Consider the following 12,604-nt stretch of genomic DNA (forward strand, 5'->3'; position numbering starts at 1 on the left):
AACTCTAGGTCTGTCTCCAGCTCGGCCAGAAGGCAAAAATAAATGTCAGTGTTTTTCCTGCCTGCAAGTGGAGGCTAAAAAAGAAAAAAAAATGGACAGCACATCTTCAGTAACTCATGAATCTGGACATTTTCCTCTATGGTTTAAACAACTGACAAAATAAAGAATTGGCCAAACAGGACTAGAGTTAGGAGGGAGATGTATCTTTCAAGTCCCTGGGACTTGCTACACAGTTCTCTGTAGCACATTTAGCAATCTTTGTTCTTACATATCATCACTACTTGAGGTACTGGGCTCTAGCTATACGGCAATCAACACATTGCATAATTGCATTAAGAGTTTTCCATCAGATTTAAAACAAGGAAATAGCAGGGAACAGAGCTGGGAAACCTGTTATTACATACTGCTCTGAATTATTCCCATGTCTTTGGGCAGTGTTCTAGTAGGTCATAGTCAGACCTGAATCAGACTACCCCCGTAGTGAAAAAAATTCCCCAAAACATTCAGAATACACTCATGCAGACACAAATGGCAGCACTGATATTGGAATGTGCTGGTATACCTCTTTGTGCTCATCAACTACAAACAGCTGTTCAGAAGTTGGCTCACACATCTCAATAGATTATCCAGAAATTGGACACTTCCTGTATACTAAGATTTAATCAACAGGACTTTGGGAATTTCTGTAAGCAGCAAGTTGCTAAAACAATGTTTTCCTCAATATCTAATTTGTGTGTGAAAGAAATGTTGGAAAAAACCTCAATTTTTTCCTCATTAAAAAGTGTCTGTTTCTGAACAGTTGTGATGGTAAGCAGAATGTGATCCCTTACACTGTGGTCCTCATGTTTATGCTGCTGGATACACATGGCAGCACTCCCAGAGGCACTTTCAGCAGTGTCCCTGCTCTCTGCTATCTGGATCAGTACCCAGCTCAATCATTACTTTACATTCTGAGCTGTCTGCTCCAAAGTATGTTTGCTTCAAAGTGTGTTTGCTTTCCCCACCCAAATAGTCAGACACCTCATTTTACACAAAAGCCTTGTTTCTCCTGTTAAAAAAGTACCTCTGGACACCAAGTGACACGAGCAGCAGGCAGATGGCATCCTCAAGAGCTGTTCAATTGAGTGACACATAATTGTCACTTTTGGCTACATGGCAAAGAAACCATTAGAAAATACAGCCTAGTGTCATGGGAGAGGGAAGGGAGGGGAAGGGAGGGGAAAGGGAAGGGAAGGGAAGGGAAGGGAAGGAAGGGAAGGAGGAAGGGAAGGGAAAGGAAAAGGAAAGGAAAGGAAAGGAAAGGAAAGAAAGAAAGGAAAGGAAAGGAAAGAAGGAAAGGAAAGGAAAAAAGGAAAGGAAAGGAAAGGAAAGGAAAGGAAGAAAGGAAAGGAAAGGAAAGGAAAGGAAAGGAAAGGAAAGGAAAGGAAAGAAGGAAAGGAAAGGAAAGGAAAGGAAAGGAAAAGGAAAGGAAAGGAAAGGAAAGGAAAGGAAAGGAAAGGAAAGGAAAGGAAAGGAAAGGAAAGGAAAAGGAAAGGAAAGGAAAGGAAAGGAAAGGAAAGGAAAGGAAAGGAAAGGAAAAAGGAAAGGAAAGGAAAGGAAAGGAAAGGAAAGAGGAAAGGAAAGGGAAAGGAAAGGAAAGGAAAGGAAAGGAAAGGAAAGGAAAGGAAAGGAAAAGGAAAGGAAAAGGAAAGGAAAGGAAAGGAAAGGAAAGGAAAGGAAAGAAGGAAAGAAAGGAAAGGAAAGGAAAGGAAAGGAAAGGAAAGGAAAGGAAAGGAAAGGAAAGGAAAGGAAGAAAGGAAAGGAAAGGAAAGGAAAGGAAAGGAAAGGAAAGGAAAGGAAAGGAAAGGAAAGGAAAGGAAAGGAAAGGAAAGGAAAGGAAAGGAAAGGAAAGGAAAGGAAAGGAAAGGAAAGGAAAGGAAAGGAAAGGAAAGGAAAGGAAAGGAAAGGAAAGGAAAGGAAAGGAAAGGAAAGGAAAGGAAAGGAAAGGAAAGGAAAGGAAAGGAAAGGAAAGGGAAAAGGAAACCATTTGCACACTGTAATACGTACACAAATATTTTCTTACTATAAAACACAGACTTTTGTCTGTGCCTTTGCCTTTGCTATGGCCTGCCTGGTAAAGTTGTTACAGACTATGACAAGGCCTATTAGAGAAACCAAATGAAAACACAAATTACACCTTTTCTCTGGGTTGACTCATGCCTCTGAGAAAAGCCTGTTTATATCAGTCTGATTTTTCTATTTATAATCCCATCTCACCCTGAAACACTTCCACTCAAACACTATTTTCACTTACACTATTTATAGTTTTACCAATGGCTTACATCTAACCCAGCAAGTTAAACTCCAGATTGTTCCATTCAACTCACAAATTTAAGGTTTTAACTACATCTTTGTTTCACTCAAGTCTGCTGTAACCATTTACTGGCTATAACCATTCACCTTCTCCAATATTCCTTTTCAAAAGCTTGGGAGACAGTTTTCTAGCAAGACAAATGCATACAGGAGAATTTTCACTTTCTTCTCACATGGAATTCTCATATTGTGGCTTTTTGTAGGGATTCTATTTACCTCTTATTCCTCACCTTACTACTAAGTAATCTTAACTCCAAAAATTCTTGAAACTGCTCAAAAATAAGGAGTACTTCCCCTCAAACTCCTCCTGTAATCTTCTAGGAAATCCTAATCAAAACCCAACCCCAAAACTATCTGTGAAGAGAAGTTTCTGGAAGCCAGGCTATAGACATTTAGCTAATCTGTTGCAAAACCAAACCCACCCAAACTACAGCAGAATGTCACACAGTTGCTGTTTCCACTCAGAGTGGCAAAAAGCATCTTGGAGTCACTACAACTAAGACATTTAAGAAGACAACTCATTTCTTCATAAATATTGCTACAAGGACAGAAGAGATGGTTCTTTTCACGTGGAAGATAACAGCATTCATACTGAATGTCCATTCTGCCCAATCTCTACTGAATTAAACTCATGTCTTAAAAAAATAAAAAGGATTGATAGATGCCTAATTCCTGCAGTAACTATAATATCTTAAGAAAAGGCTATTCAAAATATGCAATAATTGCAGAGAGCAGTAGTCTAATCAATGAATACTTGTCAAAAGATAATTTGAAGAACAAAGCCAAAGGCATCAACCACACAGCCTAAGCCCTGAAGCATACTCTGAGTCAACTGCTGGTGCAAAGTTACCTTGAGAATCACACAGAGGTCAGGAAAACCAAAACCCTCACCTCAGGAACCATATTGCTAGAAATATAACTTTTTTACAGCCGAGAAAAACTAATCCTTTCTTTGCTGGAAGGCAAAAGGATTAGAAACTACAAGGAATAAATCAGCTATTCATAAATACAGTACCAATTAGCAACTTTGAAGAAAATCCGAATTAGTGTAGACCAGCATACTTTAAGAATGCACAGAAAGATGTCTGAGTGTCTGTACAGCAAGTTACTTGATGCACATCGAGCACTCTCAGCAGCAGTAGGGAAAAAATGGGGAAGTAAAGTAAACAAGGAATGACTGAAGTGTTAACACTCTAACTATTTAAGCCTAGACATCAATATAAAAAAAATGCAGGCTGCAAATGTTGTGTTGCAGTAGTCTCTATAAAGATAACACTGCATAAAAACAATCCTGCAACTACAAGGAAATGGAACATGGGGTCAAAATAATCAGCAAGCTGGGTCAGTGTCAAGTGGGATTTCAAGTGGCAAAATATTCTTCCTCTACAGCTTTGTACCATGAATCCCATTTTATTATTGTTGGATGTTACAAGGAAGCTGGTGGAACTCTTCATTAGTAGCAGTAGAAATAAGGGGTTCAAACTAAAAGAGGGAGAATTTAGGATAGATATTGAGGAAGAAATTGTTCTCTATGAGGTGAGACTCTGGAACAGATTGCCCAGAGAAGCTGTGGATGCCCCATCCCTGGCAGTATTAAAGGCCAAAGTTGGATGGGGCTCTGAACAACTTCATCCAGGGGAAGGGGTCTCTGCCTATGTCAGGGGGGGATGGAACTGGGTGATCTTTAGAGTCCCTTCCAACAAAAGCCATCCTATGATTCTATATTCATTATTTTGACAGAGGAACAATAATTTGGCAACACTTAGTATAATTACATTTTATTGAAATATTGAAGTTCTTCTTAAAGTGTTACAAAGATATAATACATTCGTAATATAAGTGTAAAGGCTCAACATTAAAATGAAAAGACTTAGTAAAAAATATAGATTAGAAGTTACTGCAGCAAAACAAACTCATTGCAATTACATTTATGTTTTGTTTGTTTTGTTGGTTTTGGGTTTTTTTTAAAGAAAACCAGCTATATTGACTGGCACATATAGACAAGATAAAATACAGCAAGTGTTTTCTTCCTCCATGAAGTAATCAATCAAGTAGTACTGCAACAAACACTGATTTCATGCATAAGTGTAGAGAGGATTTTAAACTCTGCATATAGTACTAATTTCAGCTTTTGTACAGCCCCATTTGCAACACATTCCTGCCAAACCCAGAGACTCCCGTTTTCTTCTGGGATACCTGGCCCAAAGGTAGCTGCTTGATTCCACAGGATTTGCATTTCCTTTTCCCCCTCTGTCCTTCTGAACAGCTTCCTCTACCTGGCGAACAAGCTTTTTCAAGTCACCTGCCACAGGTACATATTCATTATAGTAATTTAAACTATACAAGTCCTTAAACGTCTCCCATCCAAGAAATGGGCTGCTTCTCTGCAGCTGCTCCACTTCAGGATCCAAAACTGATTGCAGGTTGAAGCTTCCCAGTAGTTTGTTACTTGCTGTTTGTGCAGAATCTGTTTTAAAGAGAAAACTTATCTTAAATTCAGACTGTAGGAGCATCAAAAGGATTACACAGCTCTAACAAACAGCCACAAAACCCATTCAGTTTTAAATGGAACACTATTATGTAGGAGAACTGCCCCAGTACTTGAGAGTCTCCCCACCATGATTTACTTGTAGCTTACTTTTAGCAGAATCTGTGTTTTAAAGTCTATACACCTCTTGTTAGACATGCAGAATGCACAGAAACAACTGTAACTGAAGTAAAGGCATCCTGTCACAACTGCAGTTTTATTGATGGAGAAGTCTCAATTTTTCCACAGAAACAGAATTTTGTTGTAAAGGCAAGTATCCAGAAACACCACAGAGTTGTGTCTTGTTGGATGCATTAGATCACACCCCTCCTCTCCTGTGCACAATCACACAAAGTAGCATCATGTGAAGAACAAATGTAGAAAGGACTAAATAAGCAAAGATTGTATGTAAACTGAGTCCTAGATTGCATTTTTCTATAGCTAATTTAAACTGATGCTTTCCTCTCATTTCCTTCATTTCTCAAGGCATATCAGGGGCTTGCAGAATTTACTTATGAAACATTCTTCATCTCACTGACTAAAGTGTTCTCAAAAATAAAGCCCTACTTCCTTTCACCTTACACTGTTTCTCCTGATTTTACTTCTGCAAGGCAAGTGGCATTGCTTACTTCAGCTAATGTGAAGAAAAACATCTTCAATTCCTAATTTTAAAAGAATCCGAAACAAGTCTTTGTCTTGTGATCTTAATGCTGTTAATACACTTTTTTGTTTCAGAAAGCTGAAAGAACATGAGAATATCCAGCAACTTTTGTATTTACTTAAATAAGGCTAATTAGTATATAGAACCTAACTTTCAGATAGAACAGCAGCCTGAGTAATAAAAGTTGCTGTAGTTACTTTAGTAATTAGACAGTGACTGCCATTTAATAGTCTTTTGGGGTGAAGTCTTCTAGTTAGACTTCATGCAGCATAGCAGAGGCTCCTTAGTGACTGCTGTTCACAAAAAGGAAAGCAAAATTTGTGGGGAAATGACATAACTCCCACAGAGGCTGCATGTAAGTAATTTGGTTTAATTACAAAGGTTACTTTTATCTTTTACTCAACCTGTTGTAGAAAAAAAGTGACAAAAATTCCCAGAATACTGGCTTCATTTGCTGCCTGAAGTCTTAGGTTATTTCACTAAAGTGTGTATAATCAGAAGAAAATAATCTCTTCCATTGCACGTTTTAGTCATAACTACAACTTCTGTCCTTTTAAAAAACGTTATTTTTCAGTATTCAAAATACAAACATAAATTAATCACTTAAAATTACTGTTACATTTAGCGCAGCTTGAGAGCACAGCCCAAAGACTGTAACCCGGAGCACCAGAGTGCGTGCTCCCCAGCGTGCCGACTCTCCGATGCAGGGAAGCACCGGGGAGCGGTAACATGGGCGCGATGCCCCGTCCGTGCGCTCCCGCGCATCCCGGCAGCTCCGACGGGCAGCGCGGCGCCAGGGCTCCCGTCCGGAGGGAAACCCCGCCGGGAGCCCCACTTCGTTCCGCCGCCCCGGCAATTACGGAGCCTTAGGAAGGGAGAGAGGCCATAGCGACAAGCATTCCCCACCGCTCCCCAGGGCGCAACAGACCTGCCTACGCGGCCAAGAGAGGGGAGAAGAGGGATTTTGCGGGATTTTGTAGCAGAAGCTCCTCTGCGGCCGGCAGCCCTGCGCAGCATCTCCGAACTGACCAAAAACTTTGCGGATTATCCCTGCAAATAATGCCCCAGCGCCTGCCGTCCCCTTCCCTTTGAATCTCAGGGCGTCCTTCCAAAAGTCTCGGAAATGCCAACTAGGATCTAGAGGGAAAGCGAGAGAGGGACGGGGACCTTCCCTCAACGGCTCAGGGCGGGAGGAGCCAGAGGCGCTGCGGGGCGCTCACCCTTCCCCATTCCCTCCCGTTCTCTCCATCCCTCCTCGCAGCCCCGTGGCTCGGCGGCGAGCGAAGCGCCTCGACAGCCGCCTGCCGCTCTGCTCGCTCCTGGGACACTCACCGGCCGCGGGCGCCGGCTCCACCGCCAGCAGGGAGAGCCGCTTCCAGCGGGACCCGCCGCAGGTGAAGATGACGGCGCGGATGAACTCGCGGCCGCACAGCTTCACCCCGTACCCGTCCCCCTCGCCCGCGGGCAGCACGGCGCCGGGGTACCCCGGGGGTGCCGCGCACAGCAGTGCCACGGCGGCGCACAGCACTCGCAGCTTGGCCATCCCCATCGCGCCGTCGTGTCCCGCGGGCGCGTTCCCAGCAGACCCGACGGCCGCCACAACGCCCCCGACCGCGGCGGCCAGCCCAGCCCCGCCGCTGCCCGCCGCCCGCCTTTTATGCGCTGTGAGCGGCGCTGAGTCACCGCCCCGGCCCCGGCCCCGGCCCCGGCCCCCTCCCCTTCCCCGCTGCCGCGGCTGTCATCTCCCGCTGGGCCGTCCCTGTGCCTGCAACAGCCGTCGAGGGGCCCTCGGGCAGCGTTTTGCCCTCTTTCTGCCCTTGCTAGCTGTCCCGGCTCTTCACGCCGCCGTACCTCACCTTCGGCCTCCCTCCTCGGACTCCCGGCCCTCACCTACCCGGAGACGCCCCGGCTCTGGGCCTCAGCCAGCTCTGGGCCTCAGCCGGCTCTGGGCCTGTTTGTGGCCAGGTAGCAGTGCCGATGCCCTTTCGTGTTGCTTTGAAAACGTGAAAAACTTAATTTCGACTGTTTTTTCCATGGTAGGTGTAGAATCTCCATAACTACGTCTGTGTCCTAAAAATGTTGTCTTGACATAAAAAGACAGAAACAAGTGTAGTAAAAGAAATGCCCTTTCAAGGAAGTGGGGGGATTGAAGGGGGATTTCAAAGCCTGGGTTCCTCTCAGGTTTGTTGTACTGGAGGCCTGAGTTCAGTGGCAGCCATAGGCATCTAAGTGTCAGATACCCTGGCTCCAGTGTGGGCATCCTAGAGATTTGGAGCTCCACATCTGTGTGTCTCCTGAAGAGCCCAGCAGGCTCTTGCTGACAAGAGTGGTGGTCTTTGGACTCCACGCAGAGCTATGCACCCTGTGAAAGTAAACTTTACTTCTGGATTTGTTTGTTGGCTTTGTTGTTATTTGGTTTTTTTCCCCAGTCCGACAGGACAAGAAGTGGTTGCTGTCATCTTTTATAAGAAGTCATACTGTGAAGAACCAGAAAAGTTCATCTCTCTTATAATCCTTTGAAGCTGTTGTCTGTAGATCCTTTCATGCGAAGGCTATGCTTTCAATCCCTTGAGTATTGTTGGCTTATAAAAAACTCTCAAAACTCAATCCTGAAGGAGAGCACAGAGAAGACATACATCTGCAGAGTAGTGTACAAAGGTGTATGATTCACTTGTGCTGGCAGAGAAGTTACAGACTCCACTCTCCTTTTCAAGGAGGACTTGCGTGTTTTACTCTGATCTGGATCTAGAACAAGGCTATGGAGGGCTACAATAGTGAGCAAAGTTGTGTTTAACCTGAGCCAGCCACCATGCCCCATGCAGCTGCTCACTAATTCCTGCATTAATGTGACTGGGGAAAGACTTAGAAAAGTGAGAAAAGTCACGGCAGTTTAATAGAGAAAGCAAAACCTGCACACGAAAGCAATGAAAAATAGGAATTGATTCAGTGCTTCCTGTGGGCAGACAGGCATTCAGCCATCTTGGGAAGACAAATGCCGTGGCTCCAAATGCCATGGCTTCTTTCTCCTTCTTCCATTTCCCCCCACTTCATATACCAGCATGATATCCCTTTAGTCATTTTGGGTCATCTGTCCTGGCTGTATCTCCTCACAAGCACCCTGGTCCCCTCACCAGTGTGGCAGTACCAAAAGCAGAAAGGGCCTTGGCTCTTATCTGTTCAGCAATAACAAAAACATCTCCTTATTATTAACCACATGTTCAGCATAAATCCAAAACACAGATCAATACTAGCTACCAAAAAAATTAAAATCTACCTCAGCCAAATAAAAAATTAAAATCTTCCCCAGCCAAAACTTGGACAGTTTTCTTTTTGGTACAGTCTTAAGTGTTTAAACAGCAGTACCTCTTCAACAGTAGGCACCATTATCCAGAGTGTTGCTAGGATGCAATCTGCAGGAGTCTGCTAATCTGAAATTCCTGAAGAACAAAATCTTGATCTGTTCCTCCCTCAGCTGAAGTCATACCTGCTATATTGTTACAGACAGAAGTTGTGCAGGAGTGATTACAACTTGAATTTTGAGAGCAGTACCTTGATTTTGTTGGTCTCGTGGACTTTTTCTGAAAATACCATCACATCAGGTGGACTTCTGCATGGACTTTAAGTAGTCTTCTAGACAAAATATTTGTTTTCAGTGTCTGAAAAGCTGTAGTAATGTGAAAAAGAACTACCAGGACAAGGCATGAAGGATGGTACCTCCTGAGTGACTAGAAAAACTACTATTCAAAACAAAACATGCAGAAGAAGATGTAATGTAAATTTAACAAATCTGAAGTAACTATATGACTTCCTAATGTTTGTTTTATAAAGAAGAAAAAACAATAGCAGAACAAAGAAACTAATTTCCATTCATGATCCATAGGATGCTTCAAGGCAAGTACATCCAGTGTATTGGCTCAATGCGAGTACTTTTTATCTTTTAATTTCTTAAAAAAAGGTAAAGATAATTGCACTACTTCTCTCCTTGTACCAATTTATTAATCTGTTAAGCAATAGCAAAGTTTATAGTAGGTAAAGGAGGTTTCATGTAAACTGGGGGCTAAATAAAAATTATATCCTTTAACAATATCTCAGTAGCCTTGAATACCTTGAATTAAAGCCTTATTCCCATGACTTACAAATGTCAGACAAAGAAAATCAGCAGTAAGACAACAACTTACTGATTTCCTTAGACATTTTCCAGAGACTCTATTTCAAATTCATGCAATTCACTGTTGCAAGGACAGCTTAGCTTTTGAAAGCTGTCCAAACATGAATTTACAGCATTTCTAAAGTTTGCTTAGTACCGTACAGGATTCTGCAACAAATGGGAAATACCATTTCATCAATGTTATTGATGAACAAGCATGAGCGTTATCCAGTTACCTTCAATAGAGGATTGTGCAGTTTAGAAAACAGTTCAATCTTAAGAAAGTTCATAATTGAAAAAGTTAAGAAATCCATGCATTTTTGCATAATGAAGTCCAAGGCTGATTAAGAAAATTAATAGTAATGCAGAAACAATCTTGTTTTTATACATCCACATAAGTGCTTTCCCCTTCTTTTAAAAGCAGTGACATGGAGTCAGCAATAAAATAACTCCAAAGCACATGGGAAGGAGCTGTGATTTTCAACTTTCCTTATTGTAAGGAAGGGGCCCAAACTGGACTCTCCAAAGCGACTTTGCTTGTTTCTCCTCAATGCTCATACGTACTATCACAACCAGATAAACAAGAGTGAGGTGGAGGGACTTGTGGCTTGCAGGTGGCATGTGCTTCCTGGGGTTCATACCTATGATTAGGACACAAACAGCTTACTTTTGGCATCCTAATCATGACTGACTTCTCCCTTTTCCAGAACAATCCTGCTCCAAATGATACTGATTCAGGATATATGGCTGTCAGACGTAATAACCAGAAAAACCCAACAGAATTAAGGTGGTAAAAGAGTAGTGCCTTCAGGCCAGAACAGGCTCCCCCTGGAATTGCTCTCCTTTTTTTCCCCAGTGATTCATGGAAACAAAGACAGTTGTTGTGATATATTGAAGTAAGTCTAACAGCTGAGGCCAGTTGAGCACAAATGACAGAAAGGAGCAGGATGTTTTAGGCACTTTATTTATTTCTGTAACAAATATGATGAATGTGGGCAACTTGTGCTGTAAACATGTATTTCCCCAAAGTAAACCTTGTCACTGCTAAGCCCCTGTTTTCTTTCACGGTCCTCTGAAGGAAGTTATACCATTCAATTATTCTGTATCTGTCACTATGTCATAGATTTGACTGCACACAGCACATGCAAGCATTTTGATTAATACACTGCCAGTAGAATGCCTAACTCTGCAACAAAGAACGAGCATCTTCAAAACAAAACCAGGCATTTTTCGCAAAACAAAAGCAAGGCAAACAGTAAAAAATATGGACAATAAAGGTGAATAACCCTTAACTCCTTGATGATTTTTGGCACATTCTATATAGCCCATTTAAATCTAATTCTGGATTACACCATCTTGCTTAGAGCCTTTTCCTTGATAAATTTGGTACATTTCACTGATACTGTGTAATATTGGATGAAACTTACTTCATTTCTGTCACATTTTAGTGTGGGATCTTGCAATAGACTAACCTTATTGATCTAAGTTCAAACTTCAGGAGAAAAAAAATCAAATTTAGTTTGGATGGATTAATATATAGCTACACTATTATCCCCTAAAACTGCTACCTGGACCATGATTTTGCTCCTTTTAACAGTGGCTTTTGATCAAACATCATAGTCAGGAATTTGTCATAAGCACACAGATATTGATTCTTAATTCAGAGTAGATACAATTAGGGTATTTCCTAATTTTCTAATATTTATAAGTAAAAACTGTTGTATGGTCTGTTAAAACTGTTCTTTTGTGGAAATGCCTTTCATAGGATTAACATGTGGGCTAAAAGGCACAGATGGAGATATAGAAATACCCAAAAAGGCTGGTTCAATTGTTTTTCTTTTTTGGAAAAAAGAGTATCAATAGATGACAGATATCAAAACATGCAAGTCCTCTTCAAAATTAAAGGAAGGCGGACTTCAGAACTTGGAGGAAACATAGCGAATGCTCTGTTATTCCAAGCAAATCAAGAAAGTGGAGTACTTGTGTTCATTTTCTTACACTGACCATTAAAACTCATCACATTTGAGATCTGTATGCATTGTTAGCATGCAGGGGACAGAACCAATTACAGAAGTGACTGAATGCAGAAGTTAATGCACTTTTAGAAGTCAAACCATGGAAACTGTGCTATTATTTTCTTCTGCATTGAGAAGCTTTTGTTTCATTATATATTTGCCTATCTTATTGTAGTAATATTCTAAGGTTAGTTAAGTAGTCTTCCAAATCATATTTGGGGCATTATCTCCAGCTGGAATTTAATTTTTAAGTCAACAAATTGTCAGTATAGACTTTGGCTTAATTCATTTTTGGATGCTTTTTGAGCATTTGTTTTTCATTCCACAATTAGATTAATGCTAGAAGAATTTCCATCCAAAACACAAAATAATCTGTTTCTAAATAAGCTTTCCAATACAGAAACAATTTTTCCAAGTGTGACATCAGAACATTAAAGTATACTAAAACTATATTCTTGGGATATACCATGGTAAAGGCATGCAAAAAAATCCTTCAGTTTTTCAGTACTTGTAAGGCCACTTGGATTTACTCATTACAAAAACATACATTAATAATTTTGCTTGCTGTTAGCCTAAGTTAATATTCATCTTAGTAGTGAAACTCTGATTTCAAGTATTAAAAAACAAATTATCCTGAGTTTCAGAATGTTGAACTAGCATGAAAAAGATTCAGGAAATAGCTACATAATTTGTTTCCTCTTCTTCAGAAGCTATCTCTGCTCATACTTTAACACAGTTTTCCCTAACAGTAAAACACACAGTTAGCAAGTTATGTGTTTACTTCTGAACCTACTTCTGATAAAAGCTGTTTATTCCAGAAGCAGAGATGGTGAGTTCACTGCCTAAAGTTCAGCAAATAAAAAGTGTCTAATTTTTCAAAGAAATTGACTGCTCACTCCTGA

The 12,604-nt window shown here is 41.2% G+C and overlaps 1 protein-coding gene across 1 annotated transcript; it reads right to left on the bottom strand.

The window, feature by feature from the left end:
- Positions 1–4,109: 4,109 nt before the first annotated feature.
- LOC135459733 (relaxin-3-like) lies at positions 4,110–7,161 on the bottom strand. The gene is made up of 2 exons (XM_064736028.1): positions 6,873–7,161; positions 4,110–4,819 (listed from the first exon to the last, which is right to left on the bottom strand). The coding sequence occupies exons 1-2, from the start codon at positions 7,087–7,089 to the stop codon at positions 4,452–4,454; spliced, it is 585 nt and encodes a 194-aa protein (XP_064592098.1). The 5' UTR covers positions 7,090–7,161; the 3' UTR covers positions 4,110–4,451.
- Positions 7,162–12,604: the final 5,443 nt, after the last annotated feature.

The sequence above is a fragment of the Zonotrichia leucophrys genome, chromosome Z, assembly GCF_028769735.1.
Source record: "Zonotrichia leucophrys gambelii isolate GWCS_2022_RI chromosome Z, RI_Zleu_2.0, whole genome shotgun sequence".
NCBI classification, from domain to species: domain Eukaryota; kingdom Metazoa; phylum Chordata; class Aves; order Passeriformes; family Passerellidae; genus Zonotrichia; species Zonotrichia leucophrys.